At 38.6% G+C, this 23,419-nt stretch overlaps 1 protein-coding gene across 1 annotated transcript in view; it reads left to right on the forward strand.

Annotated features, from left to right (window-relative positions):
* Window positions 1-23,419, forward strand: part of ANK2 (ankyrin 2, neuronal) — a 321,961-nt gene that overhangs the window by 225,626 nt on the left and 72,916 nt on the right. Inside the window, exons 18-23 of the mRNA XM_010575540.1 lie at window positions 1,162-1,359; window positions 2,208-2,306; window positions 2,414-2,512; window positions 5,182-5,280; window positions 7,423-7,521; window positions 12,978-13,050. Coding sequence (XP_010573842.1) covers window positions 1,162-1,359; window positions 2,208-2,306; window positions 2,414-2,512; window positions 5,182-5,280; window positions 7,423-7,521; window positions 12,978-13,050 — 667 coding nt within the window. The remainder of the gene's footprint in view (window positions 1-1,161; window positions 1,360-2,207; window positions 2,307-2,413; window positions 2,513-5,181; window positions 5,281-7,422; window positions 7,522-12,977; window positions 13,051-23,419) is intronic.

Genomic DNA, 23,419 nt, shown 5'->3' on the forward strand with positions numbered 1-23,419 from the left:
GGTCGCTGCGTGAGTGGGCGAGTGGCCGAGCCGTGTGAGGTTCCTTTAGCGGGAAGTTGGCCCTGGCTGGATGACCCCCCCACCTAAATTGGCGTACGGCGCGCTCAGACCGCCGCTGAAAAAGAAGAAATACGTATGTGTCTCAGCCCGTTTTTATGTTTGTGAGCTTTAGTCACGGCTGGAAGTCACTTCAGTATTATGTAATATTAGAAACGATGTGTATATTCTGACCATGCGTACGGAGAATTCATTCTGGGGTTAGGAACAGTGGCATGATAGCACCGTGTTAGGCAAAGGCTACTAAAAGGGGAAAATAACGAGCAAATTGGTGCTGATACCAGGATGTTCTGCCTTGCGTGAGGCTGCTGTTGTACACGCTGCCAAAAAATAGGTCCCCTCTGTTAAGTGTCTGTATCAGAGCTGTTGTTTCCATTGCGGTGTGTGGAGAGCAGCAAAAGCTACAGTTGCAATAGAATAGTTTGGTATAGCTCCCTTTAAAAAAAACAACAACAAAACCACAGACCAACCAACTGAACACCTCCAGAGGGGCTGTCTGCTGTAATCCAGAATTTTCTCCCACAGTGCGTTGTAAAGCAGTTAGAGGTGGGAAGTTGTCTTATTGCCAGAAAATACCATCAATGCTATACTACTTTGCTTAAATGGTTAATTTGATCAGAAAAACATTCCTCCCTATTGCTGTTTCCAGCTAGTGCCGTGACTGACACATGTATCAAAATTCCGCACGCAAACACACCTCTACCCACACGCTCCAAAAAAGCATAATGCCACGAAGAGTGTGCACCCATCACTCATTGCAGAGAATGTCACTCGTCAGTCAAAAGTGAATATTTACAACATAGGTTATTCAGAATGTAGGTGTCAAACTCGCGATAATTTGAAGGTATCAGCTGAACAGTCCTGCTCACCCTAGCAGGATGAGGGCTGGCTTTGTTCTAGTTTAGATGGTGAAAATAACAGACGGACAAAGTAACACAACAGCAGGGCCATGTGGGACATGTCTGGCCTTGAAAATTTAATGAACTCTCATCTCTGATAATAAGGGGTAATACAAAATAATACTGTTCTATGGTGCCTGACTTCTTAGGCTTACATGGCTGTCGTGTTAACTTTATTCTCGTTTTGTTTCCTGGCTGGTATTAGAATGGATACACCCCTCTGCATATTGCTGCCAAGAAAAATCAGATGCAGATAGCTACCACTCTGTTGAACTATGGGGCTGAGACTAACATTTTGACCAAGCAGGGAGTCACCCCACTTCATCTGGCCTCTCAAGAAGGTCACACTGACATGGTGACCTTGCTTTTGGAGAAAGGATCCAATATCCATGTGGCAACAAAGGTAACTCACAATCAGAGACAAAGTACTGTGGGTGGGAGTATCCAGTAAAAAAATCCCATGGAGGACCTTTCCAGTTTTTTTTGGTTTTGTTTTTGTTTTGTTTTTTATGATTGTACATGACACCTTTTTCACAGAAAACAGGTTCCTCAAAGAAACCCCATTACTGTAGATCTTCATAGGTCACCAGATTTATCCAGGCATATATGTAAGTCTTAGTTACTTAAGGTCAAAAGCCAGCAGCTTTTGTTCATACAAGTCAAAATAGAAGGCTCAAGTCTTTCATTGTCTGGCATTAATTGTGCTACCTAACCAATAAAAAACAAGGTGAATTTCATTTCTCTTACAAAATTTGTTACCTGCCTTGTTCACAGGCAAGTACTCTGTGCGTGATCACAGCAAGCTTTTAGTTGAAGGCTGCATCCATTTCCTTGGTGTCTTTGAATGGGATCTATTTCTGGAGTTATTTTCTTCATTCTGACTCGTGCCTGCAGTTGTCAAGGTTCCCTTTCCCGTCTGAGGAGTGGGAAGCACGGTGAATGTGCTTCCCTGATTAATTAATGGGCTCCTCAGCTAACCAAGTGACATTATTGTATAAAATCTGAGCGTGATCATTGATGCCTGAAGTTTTACTCTGTGCTTATGGTGATGTAATTGCTTTGGAGCTGTTTGTCAGCTGGAACAGGAGAAACGTCAACTCTACTTTGTTTAAAAACCCCCACCCATACTTAGAAGCTATAGTTAGGATCTCTTCATGTTTTAAAGATGAGAAAGTGGGAAAGTCTAGATTTCTTTCCTCATGTACAGTAGGTTTTATTCTTATTTATTTATTTTATATATTCTACCTCCAGACTGGACTGACATCCTTACACCTTGCAGCTCAAGAAGATAAAGTGAATGTAGCTGAAATACTCACAAAACATGGTGCAAACCAAGATGCTCAGACAAAGGTAAATCATGGAGCGGCTACTGTCTCTAGTGTGCTAAAGGATGCTACCATTGTAAAAGGAATGTTTCACTGAGCTTGCAGTTTTACTTCCTTGTTCTCTTATTGTAGCTTGGTTATACACCTTTAATTGTGGCGTGTCACTATGGAAACATCAAAATGGTGAATTTTCTTCTCAAGCAGGGAGCAAACGTCAATGCTAAAACAAAGGTAAAGAATTTTTTATTGCTTGCTTTTGCTCTTTATTATGAACCTGGTAACCAAGCACTACAAATAATACCATAGGTGCCTTTGTACTAGGAAACTATAATTATTGCGTGGTAGGCATCAATATATGGTGATTCGTGGCTGTAGTGGAATGTGTTCTCTCTGCTACATCTCATTGTGTAGTGTTCACAAAAGAGAAGTCAGACAACTCTTCAGGCATATGAAAGAAGGAGGTAGAGAATCAGGATCATTGGTTTTTTTCTTTTTACTTGCAAACTAACAAATGCGAGCTTGTTTCTGATCTCATTTACACATGGTTTACGCCAGTGTAATGCCGGTGTGCTGCCAAACTAGTTAAGTAACAATTCAGACACTTTGAGGGCGATGCCAGGTTCTCTCCAATCTGCTGGGAGAAGAGTTGGAAGAATTACTGCTGATCAAAGCGTGGGTGGTATGACTTTGGGAGAGGAAGCAGCTGTGGTGGGGGAATGCAGTTTACTGAAGACAGATTTTGGGGTTTTTTTGAGGGGAATCTGGGTACACTGTTACTGACCGGTTATACTGAAATGGACCTGACTGTCTATAGCCAAAGTCTGAACCAAATCCAGTGGCTTCAGCAGTTTCTTCTAGTATAAACTGGTGGGTGCAACAGCTGAATGCGATGCATTTTGTAGCAAGAATTGTGTATCTCCTGAGTATACACAGAGAGGTTCTGGTGACAGCAACAGTGTGTTGCATCCCAGATACCATCGCATCACCCTTATCAGAAAGAGAAGGCTAACTCAGGAGCTGCAGGGCTTCAGCTTAGTTAAAGCTGGCTTCAGGCAATAGCTAGCTACTAGCTTCAGATGGGATGTCTTGGGATCAACATGAAGAAGTCCATCAATATTTCTAGTGACATACTTAGTATTTGTAAGGTCCAATCAAAATCATAGGCTTGTGGTCTGCTGGTCTCTCCGGCCAGCTCCTCTGACCCCAGCTGTGACCTATGGGATAGATTCATTTCTCAGAGTAGCACTATTTCGTCACAGTGGTCAGAGGTCAATGTGGTAAGAAACAGCAAAGTAAATAAATAAAAGATGCTGGCCCACCCCTCATGAGATCATCCAAAATCAATGGGCAAAACCTAGGGATTCCAAAAGAACAGGCAATGCTACTAGAAAAACAGCTGATAAGAATTAATAAAGCAGACACTAGCAGGATCCAAATCATAGCTGCCAGGACGTTCAGCTGAGGTATTTGGAGGCTAACTGAAGGGACAGACATACTTGCATCTTTAGTATCAAGACTCACTCTATGTCTAAGGGGCCACTGGGCCAGATTCTGATGCCATTTCCCCTGGGATTTCACTTACTCAGAATAATTTCATTAAAGTCAGCAAGTTTGTATGAGAGTATGGGGCAGTGGTTCTCCAAAACCTTGCGTCTAGGGACCAATAAAAATACTGGCAGTCTGTCAACTGTTACTGTGGACTCAGTTTAAAAAGCAAATCCATCCTAGCTGGATTCAGGATAGGCATGTTAAAGAATAAGTAACCTCTATTGCAGCCTGGTCTTTAACTAGAGAAAGCCTGCATGATGCTTTGTGCCATCTCCAGTGAAAAATAATACAGCTGAATTCTGTTTTTGAAGGACTGCACTAATATTTAAGCAAAGAGCCAATTTAATATGCTCTACAACCTACAGTAAAATCTTCCTTCGATTTCTTAGTAGTCCGTGCATGCATACTATAGTTATAAGAACTGTAACAGTTCTGAACTATCACTATTTAATTAGCAGTACAAAGCATTACTTGCATCTATTCGTTTGCAAAAGAGATGAATCTCAGAGTGTGTCTTTCAGAGCCTGCCCCCAGGCTTTACATAAGTGTAGAGTGAGATCAACTTGGTGTTTTCTTCCAGTTTATTCTCTGCTTGCTTTCAAAGCCAGTTGCAAATGATTTTGTAAATGAATTGCCTGATTGGACTTAGACAATACTATCTCAGATCAACTAGCTGAAGTACGCTTTGGTTATGTTTCTGTATTATGTAACATTAGACTGAATCACTGGAGCAGATAAGTATATGGAGTTAAGCATGTTTATTAATACAGACGTTGTGTACATGCTTTTAAGTGTAGTTACAGTTTGGTCAAGCCTTTTGAAGGCAAAGTAAAGCTAAAATTGATTGACAGCTGTAATAGGTATATGTTGTTAGCCTCTTTAAAAGCAAATAGTCTCAAATCACTGCTTTTAAAAGTTACATATTTTTTAAATTGGCTGAAATATTTTAGAGGCAAATCTTGGGGCTTCTATAGAAAACTAAGATATGAGAGGAAGAAAAATGTTCTCTGCCTCAGCTAAGATTCTGTCCTTAGCATGCCGCTTTAACTTTACTGTTCCTCATTGTTCCTCCCTCTGATTTAGGAAATGAGGAATTATCTATCCTTCCAGAGATTGCTTATATTGTGAGATGAAAAATGATTTTTGAATAAAAATATTATCTTCCTTTTCATTAATCTGGGGAAGGAGTATTATTATTACTGAAGATTTATTATCTTTGGGTTGATTGATGGCATAATTTCTTTTTGAAATGTCTCAAAAGGAGCAGAAGGAAGCAAAGCAAAGTGTTTAATCTAATTACTGGTGGTTGTTCTTTGTTTGTTTGCTTGTATCGTAACCACTGTGGACAACAGAATGGGTACACCCCTCTTCACCAAGCTGCTCAACAAGGCCACACTCACATCATTAACGTTCTTCTCCAGCATGGGGCCAAGCCCAACGCCATCACCACTGTAAGTCTGTGAAGTGCCAGTGGGAACTTGTTTCCCTGGACAGTTCTTTTCTGTCCTTTCTTAGGGCTTGAGAGCAAGCCTTTGTTTTGGTGAAAGTATTCCTCATGCAGCTGGTTGTCAGATGTGTAAATCTAACTTCCTCTTCTTTTCCTTATCCCCTTAAGGTAGTTCAGATCAGATCTAACTCATTGTGCACTAAGCTAAATGTGAGGTGGGAAAACTGATTTCTGAGCTGCAGGGTCAGGCTTGCTGCGGCTAGCTGTGTTGTGCTTGTTCAGTTGCCCTCTGCCTGAACACTTCCATCTGTAAATTGGTATCTTGATAAGGATTTTTCCATGAAAATTAAGGGGAAATCAGAACCTGGGCTTTTTTTTAAGATTTAGACCCAAATCTCTGTCCCTCTATCCACGGGATCTGTTTCAGGTTCTTACTGAGTTCACTGATGATAATGCCTCCTCAAAGACCGTCAATAACTTCTGGCACAGCTCCTTCTCCGCAGTCAGCCAGGAATGCAACTGTCCTATTTCATGTTGATGTTGTTATTAGTCACCTCTAATGGAGTAATCTTTAAAATGCAGCCAGAATGTCCAAAACTCGTGTCATTCACCAGAGTGGATCAGGTTTCCGTGTACATATATTGTGCATGCTTAAATCAGCACTGGCGCCCTGTTTGGTCCTGGAACAATCACACTGAATTATCTTCTGCGAAGTTATCCAAAATACCAGTTTATGCACCAGATCATCAGGCAAGAGACCATTGTAGTCAGCTTCTGGGTCTGCAGGTACTATTGGGCATATTCAACCAAAGGTCTCTTTACTTGCTTTCAGTCCTCATGTTGGGGCTGTCATGCCCAAATCTAACCCAAATCCAAGCAGGGTCTCAAGAATGTGTCTTTACTGCACAGTTTGCATGTTTTCTCAGGTACTAGATCTGTTCTTGTCTACACATAGCAACCTCTGGCTTGAGATAAGAGAGAATTTCAACCTGAGACATCTGGCAGGGGGATGTGGGAGTGGGATACGAGCAGTTAATGTGCAAGTGACAGTAACAGTCAAATTATTTGTGCTGTGAAGATGCTTATCTATTCATTTGATGCTGCTGATCCACAAACACTGTGTTGCTTCGAGGTTGCTGAGCTAGACTAATACAGAAGAACGTAAATTATAGATAACTAAAGCCAGTACTGAAGCAGAGAGAAGCCCTCAGGCTGGTATCCTGCACGCAGTGCAGCGGTGTCATGAGAGAAATCATTTCAGTGCAAAGAGCGGTACAGTGGCTTTCCATGATTCCCCCGGTAGGCCAGCATGTTGTCCTTTGGTTCAGTGCAAAATAACATAAACCAATTCTTTGTAGAACTCTTTACAAAGAATCATGGAACACATCTCTTCCTCCCCTCCCCAAGTTGAATGACTGTGGACTGCCAATGTTCCAGGTGATGAAATGGAGATAAATAGGCCTAAACGCTTACTAAATTATCATTTTAATGTTCATTTGATGAATGGCACATCTACATATCATGGGCATTTAAACTGCAAATAAATTTACTTAAATGGAAATTAATTCCCCACCCCCAAGCCTTATGTAGGTTGTTTTTGTGTTTGTTAAATTATTAGCTTTTATATACTTTTATTGGACGTACATTTTCGTTGTAAGAAGAAATAGAAGTGTATGTGGACAATACAGCTGTAATCTTGTATTCCCCAAAGAGGGAATTGTACCTGATAAAGATTTAACAGTTTCAATTGGAAGTGAAACTGTAACATTTTAAAATACTTTTTTTAGAAGAGTATTTCTGATGTAGAGCCGTTTATGCAAAATAAAACATGAACTTCTGCAGACAAGACACATTCTATATAGTGAAATTTGAGCACTGAAGGGTTAAACCATACAGCACTTTTTCATTTAGACTAGCAGGCAGATGTAAGTATGTTGTGTTACCATGGTAATCAGGGCTATAGTCTTAAAGAAGTTACAAAGACAGAGTCAGATGTAACGGTAAAAAAACAGTGATTTTCCTAGGCTGTGCCTTGTTTTGGATGGAAATGCTGGCTCATGCAGTGTTGAGAGTGATCTCATTGGTTCACATCACAATCCTCCCTCTCATTGCGCGCTCTCTCTCCCCTTCTCTCTTTTTTCTTCAGAATGGTAACACTGCCTTAGCTATTGCAAGGCGTCTGGGATATATCTCAGTGGTCGATACGCTGAAGGTTGTAACGGAGGAGATTACTACCACCACAACTGTGAGTTGCAGATGCATTAAAATGTCTCTCTTCGTTATTCAGAATGTTGTCTTTCTTTTCTTCCCTCGGACTCTCCATGTATCTCTTTCCTTTTTTTGTTTTCTGGTTTTAGCCCCCCCTTTCTGTTGGATTTTTGCAAAAGTGCTGCTACAGTGCTTTCAGTGTATCTTTTAAGCATGTGGAAGTGTGTGCAACACAACAGGCTTCACTGAGCTAGGTAACAAAATCAACGTGCATACAGATGGAAAACAACTACTCAAAAGCAGAGTAAAACTTTTTTCTAGATATGGGTCTGAGCTGCAAACCCAAACTTTCCAGAAGTTTGTGCATTGTTGTTAGATCCTGTCCTGTTTCGCTGTTTCTCTTTCCACCTCTCCTTTTCAGTCTGTCCTTACATTTCCACACTTTTGACACCTACTGAGGCTCAACCATTGCAGCACACCACAGAAAGCTTCTTAGCATTTGGACTGTACCAGCCATGGGCTGGTGCCAAGCTTAATGATGCTCGCTAGATGGCTCTGAATCACATCAATCATCTTTTTACTCAAGTCACTTTCAGTTCAAATAGATCCCGTTTTTCCAAAATATGGAAGAATCTTTCCTTATGTGCTTGGTCCTCTCAGTCCTCCACACTCTTGGTAGTTTGTATTTTGACTTTGGAATTTGCGAGTAGTATGTGCGGAACTTCAGCAATGTGGTACTGTTGCTTTAAGCCAGGAAAAATTGATATATTCTGACACTCTGAGAGGGGAATGTTTTCTCTTCTTGGACTTTTACCTCCCATGTACAAATGTTTTAGCAGGTAGGAAGGGAGAACATTAGAAATAGTGCATAATTTAGGAAATTAATTTTAATCTAAATTTTCATTACTGCATTTTATCTTGAAGCACTGTTTTAAGATCATGCTCCTTTTTTGTTGTTTTTTTTTTAATGCAAGAAAGATTAGCAGTTTGGAAAACCTATTAGATCTAGATGTCGTTTAGGAGGTCGGAGCCATAAAAATGCACAGATTACTTGAGAGATGCCACTGCTCAATCAGGGAGAGGGTTAGAGGAAGGGAAGAAATCCAAAGTCTCTTGTAAGGAAATGGGAAGCTAATTTGTCATATGCTGATAGCAAGTCCCACTGATATTAACCAAGGAAGATGGAAAAAAAGTAACATGGCATCAGGTTACAAATAGAGTGAGCCATGATTTATTAATGACCTGCAAAGATCACACTGAGTCAGTTTTGGACAAGGAATTCCAGCAAATTCCAGAAGTCTCGTAATAAAGAGTGTATGTTTTTGCTGTTGTTTATTTCATGTTCTTGTTTAATCATATAGCACATCACACCTGTACGTGCATAAACAAATATGTATCTATTCAGATATCTAGAAAAATTTAGGTAAAATTCTTTGAGAAACTTTAGCTCTTTTCAAAAGTATATTTTTTTTAGCCTCAAATGACACCTTTGCTGTTCACTGTGCTGTGTCCTGGCACACTTTTTCCATTTATGCCTGATGCATGTTGTAACTTCCTTTCTGTCGTACATTGTGTTGCACTGTGGAGCCTTGTACCTTGTCATATGTAAATATTAGATGCTTTTTAATAATAGGGATTATACTACAAAAAGACACCTGTGAGTTATTTACTTTGGGTAAATGTTTCTTTAAGCTTTGAGGGTAATGGAGTTTTCTGCCAGATACCAGATGCTTGGGGTTTAGGGCTGAATCAAATACTGAACCTTACTTGCATAGTTGACCTTTAATGCTTGCATATAAGAGAAATCTGAAATTTTGAACTGTGTCTGTGTACAAAGCACTGCTTTTAAAAGTCAGGTGGGAACCCTCGATAAACTCAGCAGATTTTTCAGCTCTGAATTTGTCTGAATCCTGTACCTTAGGGATATATAGAATATAAACCTCTGGTGGTGGTGTTCATGGTGGGGAATGTTGATTAAACATGATTTAGAACAAGTCCTAAAAAGGAGGGAAAATAACAGGCACTCACAGGCATTCCCTGCAGTAAAGTTCTCCAGATGGTGGGGTTGGTGTTGCCAAACCAGAACACAGCATTTAGCACTGAAAAAAAGGTGCTGTCACCATAGCTACTTCATTCTCTAAGGTTGTAGCTGAGTGATGCATGGAGGATGTTAGACAGGCTGATGCTTTATTGATATTCAAGTCACTGGCATTTGAAACAAAGAAAAGATCTCCAGTGCCAAAGCCTTTGGTCTAACTTTGAACAAAATTTCCTCTTCCTTGCATTAGTGTTTTTATTAGTGGAGCCACGTGAATGTAAAACAATAGAGAGACTAAAGTGCATTTACTTTTACTCACAGATTAGAGCTGAATAGGAAATAAATCAGAATAAGCTAGACTTTCAAAGGTTTGCTATGCAATTGAGTTTTGGAGTATCTATACAAACAGGCATAGTCTTCCTGTGGACAAATGAATATGTGAGGAGCTTTGAGGTTGTTTACAGTATACTGCTGTTAAGTAATTGCTGAATGTACATATATGTTTATATATCTGAATTATTCTATGCCACCAGATGAAAATCTGGCCTTACAATGAAAGTCTTAAATACAGAAGCCTAAAGCACATAATTGAATTCTCTGTGGCACTAAACAGTAGGGAGTTTGAGAAATATACATTGAGCAGTTTTCAAAGTGGGGCTAGATATGGATTTTAAATGTTGAGGATATTTGACATTTCTAATGTGCCTATCTATTAAAAAAATTCTAGTATTATATGAAAAGTTCATTGAAAAACAGTAATTCTCAGTTTCTGTTGGAATTGATGTAGAATTAATGATTCTTGCTGAGTTCAGTGTTCCAGAGATGGCATTGAGGATTTTTTGTTCTGAAACATGCGTGTGCGTGTGTACACATGCACACTCTCTTGATTCTGTTTTCCAAACTTTGTTTCAATTGTTAAATTATGTAATAATTTTCTCTGACTGAAGGGAAAATCAGGAAGTAAATAAAATATCATTACTTCTCTGTACATAAATAATAATGTCTCAGCGCCTTAGCCAGAGACTAGATTGTTATTGTATAGGGGCCTGTAAAATCCTAATTTATGAATAAATTGATATAATGATAAATAAACCTTAGTTACTAGGGTCTGCAGATCTAAGTTAATAGAAAGACAATATGCAATGTACTTCTATACCTGTAGCTTGTGGACTAGAGTGTTGTAGCATCCATTCACTTCTGTGTTCTTCTAACCAAATGGATTTTGTACATAAGCTAAGGTTGGGAACCAAGTTTTCTTAAATAAATTTTGGTCATAGAGCAGACGTACAAAAACTAGCATTTGTGACTCCTAGGCAGACACCTTCTTTCCTCTTTCTTCAGAATTTGGTCACCTCCTGCCTTAGTCTTTTCTCCCTGACTTTTCAGTTATTTTATGTGGGGAACATGTGAACTGGTAATAAAGATTTTGCAGTATACTTTGTGTAGATAAAATTGCAATGCCAATGCCAACTACAATGCCAGTCAATCGGTACTCACGTACAGTGCTTTCCACTTCACTTGAAAAATATACAGCCCCCTTCACCTGGGTTTATTTCTTTAGCCTGCTGTCAGTGATCTTTTTTTTTAAATTTACGATGTATTTGTTAACTTACTGCTATATTGTTGAAGAGACGAGGTCGATGTCACCTGAACGATAGCATCCTCCCCATCTGTTGTCGCTGGCTTTGTCACCCTACCGCTGCCTGACATTTCTGTCTGAGGAAAGCCATGGGAATGCAGGGGGGGAAAGTCAGACATATTGGTGGAGGCATTCAGTGAATATAGACTAATTTTCAAAACAGAACGTGCAACAGAAATAATTAATTGTCTTGAATCATGGGTAAGAGTGAATTTAGGAGGCCTAATTGGGATTGCCATTTGAAGCAAAGGGCGTTGTTCTTTCCATGTACCTCAGGAGGGTGAACTGAAAACTGCTGTTACAGTTAAGTATATTCAAAAAATGTAAAGCAGACTTTTAAAAAAAATTTCCAAAGTAATCACACTGTTGTTAACTTTGTTAATTATAAAAGTGCAGTACCTTATAATAGTCAAGAATTCTATCTTTGTTGGTTGTTAGAGAAGTATAAAACAGAATTGGGAAATACCTAGTAAGTTTTGTGCAACAAAAACTGCTGTTGACTTCACTGCTTGATATCAGTGGGCACTTTCCCAAAAGCATATTGCATAAGGGACTCAGGATTTGGCTGACATTAATTATCCCTCGGATTGTATGCTCTTTCACTACTTCTGCATGTAATGTTAATTTATGCTTGATACATACCATCCACAATAGGGAGTGAAGTACTACCTCAGTGGGAGTTTCGCAAGACACATGGCCTCCTGACATTCTTCTCCATGCCAAACGGGCACATCTGCTCCTACATACCTTAAAGGGCGATGTGTTGAATCCCCTCCACAGCTCCCCAGTTCAGCTGACTGGCTGCAGATCTGGGTGGAGCCAGGGAAATACTTATTTTTCTGTTGTGACTAATGCTGTTCTGATCACTGCTCTTTTTTAAGTCCTTGGCATTTTGTTTCCTGTATCGTAACACACTGAATAGTTTCCTGCAGGCAACTTTTTCACACCTTGCACTTCCTACAATTTCTCTCATTATGTTCTTCATCTCCTTCTCCAGTGTGATGCTAAAAGGACATCCTCATTCTTGATTCAGTACCTCTGAACATCATCTGTTTCTTCCTTGAAGTCATTTATGAAGATAAAATCATATTAAAACAAAAACTTCCAGTGTTCTTCTACTCTATACTCTCACGCTTAAACAGTGTCCTCCCAGCAGTCCTCCATCCATACTTGCCTTTTGTATCACAGTATTTTAAGCTTTTAGGTGCACAAAATATATCAGAACATTCAAATAACATTTTTTCCCCTGTATATGTGATGTATATGTGATTTGGGGGAATATACATGATTTACGAAAAGGATATCATTAATATGCAGTGTAGTCACTTGGAGGGGGGGCAAGAAATGTTTTAAGTGATCTGTGTAAATGCTTCACATCTTTTTTTAGTTTAAAAATTTCACATCATTCATAACTTCATTTCCAAATGCTTTACGATTTAATAATTTCCATATGCCACATACAACTTTCTGAAGCTCTTCTGTAGACATTACCTAATTCATTTTAAAATCATCTTGGAAACATTGAGCTGAATTGTTCTACATGCACCATTTATAAATAAATTTGCTGAGAGCCTTCTTTTCTTTCATTCCTCTGACCAGTTTATTAGCTTTATTTTTTTGTACTTCTCTGCCAGAATAATTGTTACCTTATACAGCACTGAAAATAGGAGCTTCTGGAGTAAAGATGAAAAATAAAGTTAGGGGAAGGGGAAACACATTATAAAATGTCTCAGCAGATCCCACTCCTGTTGCTGTTGAAAATATACTGTGCTTCTTTTGGTGTTTAACTGGAGGATTGATGTTTCTGTCTTTGCAGACTGTAACAGAGAAGCACAAGCTAAATGTACCTGAGACAATGACTGAGGTCCTCGATGTTTCAGATGAAGAAGGTGAGCAACTTTGCTAAGTTCCCATTCCATATCACTTATGTAACCTGTAATATAGGCTCAAGATAGCTGCTTAAGTACTTTGACATCTTCATTTTGCAGTGCTTGAAATGAAGTTCTGTGTAATGGCCTTTTTTTAATGATGTAGTTATTATGGCATTTGAATAAAGATGCCAAAGTTGACCCAACCCAAAGTCCTGGACCCCGCCTCTTTTTCAGAAAAATCTTATCTGAACCAAATCAACAAATGAGAACATTTCCTGATTTCAGATTTTAAAAATTAAATGTAAAGCTGTCCCAAAGCTGGGTTTGACCCTCCCATAAAGAGGAATTTGAGCAGTAAATTTTTTGGAACAATGCCACCTATTTCAGATGCGTATATCTAGGGGTTCTGCCTAATTGGAAACATTTGTGTAAGAAGATGCATAAGGTGGAAGGTGAGGGGACTGTTCTCTTGAGGGAGCTTTCGGCACATGCGAATCACAGATACATACGGTATGACAAAGTAACAACATGCTAATAAGTTTGGCGCTTTGGTTTCAGAGTCTATTATGTGTACAGACGGGAGGCATATGTTGTACCACTTAGCTAAGTCCCAAGAAAATTTCTGTGAACTTCCAGAGGAATTGAGGAAGTACTGCGGTTTCATACAGCGCAGAATTAAGGAAACAGCTTAAAAACATCCCTTTCTGAAAGTTCACAAATGACTTCTTACAAATTTTAATCACAATGGCATCTGATAAATAGAAACACATTTGCAAGAATTTTCTAAGTTCTTTTTTACTCTTGGAAATGTTAATTAATATTACAGTATCTTACATATACCATTTAATGGTTATTATTTCATGCAAATAATTTGTAGAGTGACTAATTTTAAGAAGTCCTAGGAATTTAGGAAGACAGGTTACAGAGTTGGGTTTTTTTCCTATTACAAAGAACACAAATGCACTTGTGGTACTGGAAGTTAATGGCATTCGTGTTCCTAAACTGCTTGTATTACTTTTTGAAATGGGATTTATGCTGATAAATGAGTTACACTCTTGAGAAAATATGACATTTACGCTCCAGATACAACTTTTTTTTGTGCTGCTTGCAAAGCTGCAAGCAAAAGCAAACAAGTGTGATTTGAAACAAATTATTTTCTGCTGCATCGTGATCAGTGAAATTATTTCTCTCAGGCATGTTTTCGCTACACTTTCTCTGTTTGAAAAACATTCAACTACTTGTGTAATTACTGTGATAAACGGCCTTTAAATTGCTTTCAGCCTTATGTTCACTTTGTTGAATTTTCTCCCAATCTTTTGAACTACTATTTAACCATCTTTAAATCCATGAAGCCTGGTATGTCTTTCTGCTTCTACAGGATTAATACAGGGTATTCCTTTTTCTCAAACCAATTTATATGTTGTACAGCCTTTAAACATTCTGATGATGAACGCTTCAGCGATGGTGAAGCATATAGTGGCACAGGTGCTGTTAGCAGAAGTTCATGGAGTAAGACTTAAAAACTTCCTCTTTTTGTTTAACTTGGAGTGTTTGTTTTATTTTTTTGTGTTGAAGCAACATGAATATGCTTAATCTGGGTGCCTAACACTGCTCCTTTTCATTACTTTTGAAGTGTGACTGGGCGTGGGTTTCCTGAAAGGTGGGAGGAAGAAGGGAAGCCAGAAACCCCAAGATTTATTACCTGTATCTTGAATATGTTGGCAGAATTTACCGTGGCAATCCAGCATGACTAATGCTCTCCAGTGCTTTGAATTAACATTCTCTGCTTTCTGTTACCATCTGACACCTACTGTTTGTCAATAGGCAGCAGATACAACATGGGTACACAGGCACGTTGCTGCTCAAGTCTCAGGACTGAGCACCCATACTGAAAGTGCCTCTGTGATCCTGCTGCAGGTTGCTAAGCAGGTTGGTGACAGTTAAAGCACTTCATGCCGCTGTCCTTGTAAAATCTGTTTCTACAGGCAAAGCATTCAGGATGTTGCGAAAATTCTTAACACGGATGGTACTTGTCACAGGAACTTAAAATTGCTGGGGGCAGGAAGACTGCAAAACTTCCTTAATAAAGAGGATGAACCTTTTAGTGATGGTGTAGTCTTTATCAGAGGCTAGCTGTAAGGTTTCTGTAATGCTGTGGTTTTAGCTGCTTTAAACTGACACAATATGTTCTGAAATAAATTAGTGTGACATGGTAAACCTGCCCGTTATAAAGTTGAACACAAGAAGAGTACTTCAGCAAGTAAGTATTTCAGGTCCCATTGTAGAGCTTGTTCATCACTGGTGATAAGTATTTTGCATTTTGCCTGGGAAGCAGTTATATTGCATAATTGTATGTTATTATGTTAATAGTATGGTACTGATATTCCTCAAACAAATTCAAGTGCAACCTCCAGTCTTAGCAGTAGAAAATAAAGGACCATATAATCTATCAAATAGCTCAGCTTGGTATGTAAGCTCCTGCTCTGTGCAGCCTATTTTAAAATATTTCGAATGGACTGAGAGTCCCACTAATCCTTCTTTCACTTTCATACAGCATTTTTATGTTTAGCAATTGTACTGTTATTCAGAATTCTTTACCTTTTACTGTACCTGAAAAAAAAAAATCTTTCCTTTGAACAGAACCAGATTATTATTTTTTTTTTTAAATTGCATTTTATTTCTTAATTAGGTTACTGATTTTTAGATGATAAGTATCAGAGTTAAGTACAGAAGCAGGTGTGTGTTGTCAGGGAAAGAGAAATACCCACGCCAGTAACAGACTAGATGAAATTGGATTCATAAGTTTTGTGCAAGGATCAAGGAAGAAGTGAAAAAAAGGAAACTTCATAGGCTAGCAAAAACATGATTAAGAGAAATCCTACTTCACCTGCTGTGTAAGCCTGTTATGTGGTCCTACATGTAGCAGATATTCTATGGCATTAATAAGTATATCCTGCTTTGTGACCATCAGGGCCAAAGATGTATCAGCACAGTTTTATTAAGTGGTTTATTCAAACACCACAGAAATACACACATGCACATGTGTGTTACTGCTACTTCCTCTGTTTGTACTGTAGTCTACCATGAAGACCATTTAAGGTTAATTATCCGTTGTTATTTGCTTAGCACTGTGCACAGTGCAGATGTAATACAATTACTGTTCAGAAGGTGATGGCCTGATCTTGCAAAAAAGATTAAGAAGTGCTTCTCCTTAAGGATGGGCATTACACTACAGATTCCCACAGGCCTAGCTCTTAAGCAGTGTGATTTCTGAAACCCATATCCATGCCAGCAGAAATGCTTTAAAGTGTGGATAGAGTTGTACTGAAAAAACTGTGCATTTTTATCATTGTATTTGGCTTAGCTGTTCCTATCGCTACAAAGTTTAGTCCCTTTAAAACTGTTGCCACAAAAGAAACAATTTGCACCTGAGGGATCCCACAGTAAAGAGCAATTACTGTAAAGCATCTTGTGAAATGTATTGTAGTGACAACTACAGAATTAGTGAAGTTAAGCACAAGCAGATGTTTCTGTTAGGGCTGAGTTAGTGTGGACACACAGGAAAATCTAGAAAAGGAGGCAAGAACCTTTTTTTTATTCTGCCATATGTTAATATTGTATTGAGGAGCATATTGCTGCTCCTCTGTACTCATTCCATATGTTATTTTTGTGGCGAAAGAGCCGTACAAACTGCCGAAGGTTTATTTTTGTGACTCCCCTCTCAGTACAGTCAGTATAATGCTGTACATAGAGGATACAAGACCAACCACTAAAACAGGTTGTCAAAGAGCTATCGTTTGTGTCTATCTGGGCCTCTTAATCTCCTACTCTGTTTTTAGTCCAGTTAATTTTTCAAAAGCTCTGGTTTCACTGTCTCTTTGAGACTGTTCTGGCTGCTGCAAGAAGTTGTCATAGCTCTAACCACACTTTCCCACATCCTCCATTATGTCAGCACAAACGTTTCACCGTGTGGTGAACCAGCCCAGAGAAATGATCTGTCTGAAAATTAATCTCTTTGTTCGGACAAGTTATTTTTCGGCCAGACTACTTTTGCAGGCAGAAGGGAATAGAAAGGCTGAAGTAGAAGGTGAGACACCATTGTCAGAAGTAGCATGCCCCTCAGATGGCTACCATAAAGGTCATTTCACACCGCACAGTAATTAATGCTGATGTTTCAACTGCGGAGAAGCGATAGACAAATGTTGAGCGAACAATCATGTGCAGATAGTCAATGGAGTCTCAGAAATCAGTTGGAATCACAATATCCAAAGAACAAAAAGCATCTTTCATGAGGGATGCTTGTCTAAAAATTGCTAAAGAGTCAGCCCTATGCCTGGTTGAGACACAAGGTGATGTTGTTGACTTATTTTTTTTAAACTTTGTGTTTCTTTAAAAAAAATTGCAAATAATTAAGTCATCTTAAAAAAAAGGTGATTAGGACATTGAATTTGCTGAAGTTTTTCTAAAAATGGAAACAGCGTCATCACATGTCCTTAAATAATTTATGAAATAAATTATGCATTAATGCCTACATACAATAATGGCCCAGTGTGAGACTGTTGCTTTTTTTCCTCTCACAGAGTTGCTCATTTTTCTCCTTTTTAGTTTTAAAGCTTACTCAAAATTGGGATACTACATCATTCAAACATACTCACAGTAATAGTATGTGTGTAAAAGTGGGGTTTGCTATCCCTTCATCAATGTGCATCAGTGACAAGGTGGCATATCTGTGAACAACTGCATCACTTAAGGACATAAAAAAATGTGATTGTAGATTCCAGAAAGCACTTCACAGATAATCCATACCTGATTACCTCAGATTTCTGATTAAAAAAGAAAAAATCCTTTTTCTTATTGAAAAAAGTTGTTTTCAGTGTAGACAATTTTTTCCAGTGTAGAGAAACTATCAACAAAGAGAACTTTCAAACTGCTTAGTAAGTCTGGTTCAGATGTATGCTCACAAAGGACTGAGAAGTTACTAATTTACAGACAGACACTCCAGTAGGGTTCAGGAATTTGTTTCTGCCACTGTTGATTCCTAAATGACTCTGTGGAAGTCACTCCAATTATCTCAGTCTTTCAGTTATAGAATGCGATAATGATAAGCTGCTTTGCCTGGTGTGTTGGGAGCTGTGAAGAAAATGTCACATATATCTGTTTATCTACCTTTGTAACTGCTTGCCTGGAACTAACTGGCCACCTAGTTATTGTTATGAATGTTGTTATTATTAAATGATAATGTGCACTGGTACCCACGAATATTCTCTTGTCAAAGTGTATCGCTTCATATTTGTGGTAACTGCAGCTTGCACTTTGATAAACATACTGAATTCCTTAATAGTATCTATAACAGCAGTAAACAGTGGTAAAATATGACAGTGAATTTACTGAGTGCCTCTACACACGGCCTTAGAGTACATTAATAGTATGGCATAGATGTGAAAAATGAGCAGTTAAGTCTGGGCAGAATTCATTGCTGTTGTACATGCACATAATTCCACTGAAGTAGTGGCTTAATTAGTTGGAAGACTTGAGGAATAACTTACCTTAATTAAACCTGGAACTTAAAGTTGCAGCCAGTAACTGTTCTTGGTTAGACTTAAGGAAGTTGCTGCTGCTGCATGTTAAAACACTGTAAATTCAGAATAACATCACTGAATTAATTCACACTCTAAATTAAGTGTCTTATAACCAGTAGTATAAAATGTAGGCTAAAGTTTGTCGATTTACAGAAGTAAATCAAAAGCTATGTGTTGAAAATTTAACTGAAACTTTCTTTAACAAAAAGAAATCTGTACTCAGAAAGAAATAGCTGGTGAATAAGACTTGATTCTTAAAACTTTACTTATGATAACCTGCCAATGTCTGCCTCCCATTTCCTAGAAATTTGTATTCTTTAGATGCCCCGTAAGGTTTGTTGTGCAAAGAGTTTCTTGCTGGTATGTTTTAACATGGTCATCCAAGATGAAGGAAGATTCTTCTCTGGAAAGTTGCTTTTGTTTACATGGTATTGTTGAGATGACTTATATTTTCTTTTTTGCTTTTGCCTGAGCAAAATTTGGATTTTTTTTTTTTTTTTTTTTCTAAGTGCCAGATGGGCAAATGCAACAGGAAATCTGAAAATTGGTTGCCCCTTTTTTAATTTATCTCTTGTCAACACAAAAGGTTCCCAATATAATGGTTAGCTGCTCAGTTTTTCTCTTACAACTTTATTGACATTGTTGCTGGGAATCTGGGAAAAAAAAAGTTATAATGAAGTCTTACTTGGATTTTTTCATTGAAATCTTTCACAGAGAAGATAGCTTTTTTTTTTTTTTCTTCAAATATCTGGTATTGTCATTGGAAATAAATTATTTTTGTTGGAGTAGAATTGCAAAAGATTGCTCACTTGTCAACATTTTAATAATGAAAAATAGGAGATTGTCATTAGGTCGCAAAAATTTTGGCAAAAGTTTTAAAAAAGCTGCTGTATTTCATTTGCATCAGTATTGTCAAAAAGTGGAATTGACCAGATTAGCAATAATAAATGATGTCAGTGATGTGTAGACATGACCCAAACTACAGACACAAATTTGTTAGTGCAAAGAAGGGATAATGCATGGGCATGACCAGGAGACACTACTGTATTTACTTCTACATTATTTCCTAAATTGTTACTTTATGAGCAATGTTGCACACTGAAATATTTTCTTCAGAGATTGAATTATAGGCGGGACCTGCAAGACCCTGTTCATTGAAGTAAATAATAATCAACATGTTAAAAAGGGGAAATGTATTTTTGACTAGTCTTATCCATCTGATCTAAATCTGTCTTTAAAGTTACTGGGTATTATTCCCACTCATGATTGATAAAACCTGGTTGCTTTTACATTAACCTTAATTAGCTGAAGATTCTATGGTTGCTGACAGTACTTACAGATATTTTGTAGTCAAAGTGAGCTCTCCCAATCAGAGGAGCATTTCCCATTCTGTGGGCAGCAGATGTCTTGGGCTATTGTTCCCTGGAACAATGTGGCTGTGAAAGATGACTTGTGTGTCAGTACATAACATTTTACAAATATTTTTAAAAGTGCTACATAAGAGAGTGGTACTTGCCATGTGAATTTCGGAAAGGCAAAATTAGTAAATACTTTGTATCCTTGGGAAGAAGGAAAAGACTTTTTCACCCTCTTTTCACTTTAATGCATGCAGAGTCTTGGTCAGCAGGTTTGTTGGGAGTCATAGATACCTGTACTAGACCAAGCTTTCCTTCCTTAGTGCCCATGTGTTTCATATTGTGAGGTAAATTCCTATTTCATAGGAAGCGTTTACCAGGTTTAGGGGGAATTTTCCTCTTCCATCAGAACACTGCTTTCTTCTCATGAAACAAAAAACTAAATCAGTTCTCCATCAGTTTCCCCAGTATATTCTTTTAATGTCATTTCCTGCCCAGAATTCCTTGTGGGATATGCTTTATCGCTTCTCTTGATACTATACAGGGAACTCATTCAAGTCCCAGTTTTGACTGGACATGGTTTAGTAGCCCCACCACACCTGAGACTTTTCAGCATGCCAGTTAGTCTCAATGACCTTCCGGGGCTTTTGTGGCTCAGGGAGGTAGGGAGAGTTTTTTGTGGTCCAATTCTAAAAAGGCAGTGCTTTTATTCTTTGTTATCTAGATCCAACGTAACAACTTTATAAATACCATAGTAGCCACCTGTGAAACACTGGAATTAATTTTGCAGCAGGTTAATTTGCATGAAAACAAAATCAAGGCGTCTTCCCCTACCTGCAGAACCTGGAGGGTAGACATACAGGTTTTTTTCTTTTCATTTGCTTTACCTTCAATCTTTCTGCAAATGCTGCACTCAGCTACTAATAGCTGACATGATGATTCATGTTAAGTCATGTATCAGTGTATGAAACCCTGCATGAAACCACACATGAAACCCTGCTTTCCTGACTGGCTAAAAAGAAATAAATTAAAGGCATTAGCCAAAGTGTAATTCAGGGAAACTTCTAGTGTGTGTGTACCATTAAATAGAGGATTGAATTTAAGGAGGTGAAGCTGTCCAAGGAAAGTGTCAGATAAACTCTGTATTATACATTCCTTTAAATATGCTTCAGGACTTACATATTCCATAAAAATTGTGCTTGCCATAGCTGTCCCTTCTCCATCTGTTACTTTTAAGGAGCAGCACTTATGTGGGGAGCTGTAGACTTATCTGCATGCTGTAGAGAAAACAATAATTTTGGCAAACTCACATAACTGTATCTGGCTTTAAAAACATCTATTAAAAGCAATTTCTGGCAGTTTCTATCACAGCTCTCTCTCTCTTTTTTTTTTTTTTTTAACTTTTGCATATATTTTCTCTATGTTTAGTGAGAAACAATTCCAGAGCGATTCTCATACAATTCTCATACAATACAAACAGTAATTGTATTTTGCAAGTCACTTATTTAGCAGGAGAACTATAGGGAAGGTAGGAACTGCCTTTGTTGAGGCTTCCCTAAACGAGTTGAATCTGTAGATGCATATCCAGAATGCTGTGGTGAAAATTTTAAACCTGCTTACTTGATCAAACATTTGCCTAGCTCCCTGATATCAGAGGATAATTTCTGAAAAAAAGCTAGTCTGTTTTAGAAATGTTAATGAAACACTTAGCTAAGCAGAGAATTGCATGTGGCTGAGTGCTTCAGAGCTACTGTCTTGTAAATGTTACTTTGCATTTAAAACACATTCTTGATTTCAGAGTGGTTCATGATTGTTTCTTGATTTAATCACTTACATAGGTAGGACATACCACTCCCTTTTGTAGATTTTAAGAAAACTAAGAAGTACAGCAATATCAGTGTGGGTCTTCAGTTTTGATGGTTTGGTAAAATCCTGTGTATTTAGTCAAACTGTCTCTGAAGGAGCAGATATGTAGTCTCAGCATGTGGCCTGTTTCTCTTAGTAGTCCATTAAACAATTTATAATGCTCAAAACCTGTGTTCAAACACGTGAAGTCATCAGCATCAAAATTAGCTTTTCATTTACTCTGTACTACTCAGAGTAAGGCAAATATTTCCTGTCTTGAGTGGCCAGTCAGATCTGCCCAGGTGCTTCCCTTCCTGCTAATAGGTATCTTATAAATTAGCAATTGAGATCCATTGCTATATTTGGATATTATGGGTACATGATACACAGAAATAATGAAGTCAGCATAAAATGTGGGGGGAAAAAAAAAAAAAAAGAGGAGCAGACCAGTAAGAGTCATTATACAAATACTGCTGATTTGAGCAAAAAGTTAATTAGTTGTGGATTTTTGCCAGTTGGTTGGTTGGCTCTATTTTATTGCAGACTTTGGAAACAGTTCTGTGTGGCTTTGACAGTGGCTGGCAATGGAGTTTACTCTTGCTCCCCAGTCTAGAGGCAGGCAGAAAAAACTCCAGGTAGCTGCATTTTAAAGGATCTTAGGGAAGGTTCGCATTCATGCTTTGTCCATTTTTTGCCTGCCTAACTAACCGCACCATCACTGGGTATGGGCAGCTCCGACTGCTCCTCGTAGGCTAAACTGCAGGCTGCCTCCTTCGTGATTGCGTGAGGCTGCCTCAGAGCCCTGTGAAGCTCTGCAGAATGATGCCAATGCTGCTATTTTAATTCAGTTTCTGTGGCAGCAGTATCTTAAAGGTTCAGGGTCTTCTGAGTCAGCGCGAACTAGCTGTTTGTTTTTTCTGGAGTGCCTCTACAGCACAAAACAGCAGGGTGGAAATGTTCCTCAGTTAGTGTCACCTGTGTTGCACATCACGGTGCAGAATTGTGCGGGGATGCCTGCTCAGGTCAGCTGCATGGCACTGCTGTTAGCAGTGCATTTTCCTAGATGCTTACGTTTAATGTCTGTCTTTTTCACCTCTCCATTCCGTTTTCATCCTTTCTTTCCCTCTCTTGGATCCAACCCTGCAAAGTGCTGGGTCTCCAGTTTTGCAGAAGAGGCCACTTGATTTAATAGTTCTTGTAGGTGGCCAACACCTCATAGAAATGTTTAGCACCTTGTTTAGCAGGCCCATATCTCCTTCTCATTTTTTCCTAGTAACAGGCCTGGAACCTGCTAAACTTAGGCCGTCTTTGTGACCTCTTCTCCCTGCAACCTGGCCCTTGCTAGTCCCACCCTTTGTATCCATCTTCTTGCTTCAAGTGATCTCTCTCATTTTTTTTTTCTATCCCCCTTCTGAGGAGAAAAGAAAAATCCCCAAGTCTTGCAAACCTGTACAAAATGTGTGCTTTTGGTGGGTATCGAATCTTGTTCCAGGGCATTAGTTTGGCCACTGGAAACAGATTAATGAACTAACCAGACTTTTGCTGAGAGTGCAGTGGGACCACGATGCTTTGTGTGTTTTGCTCTGGAAAAGCTACCTGTCGTATCGG

The sequence above is a fragment of the Haliaeetus leucocephalus genome, unplaced genomic scaffold (assembly GCF_000737465.1).
Source record: "Haliaeetus leucocephalus isolate CR32 unplaced genomic scaffold, Haliaeetus_leucocephalus-4.0 Scaffold484, whole genome shotgun sequence".
Taxonomy (NCBI): Eukaryota; Metazoa; Chordata; class Aves; order Accipitriformes; family Accipitridae; genus Haliaeetus; species Haliaeetus leucocephalus.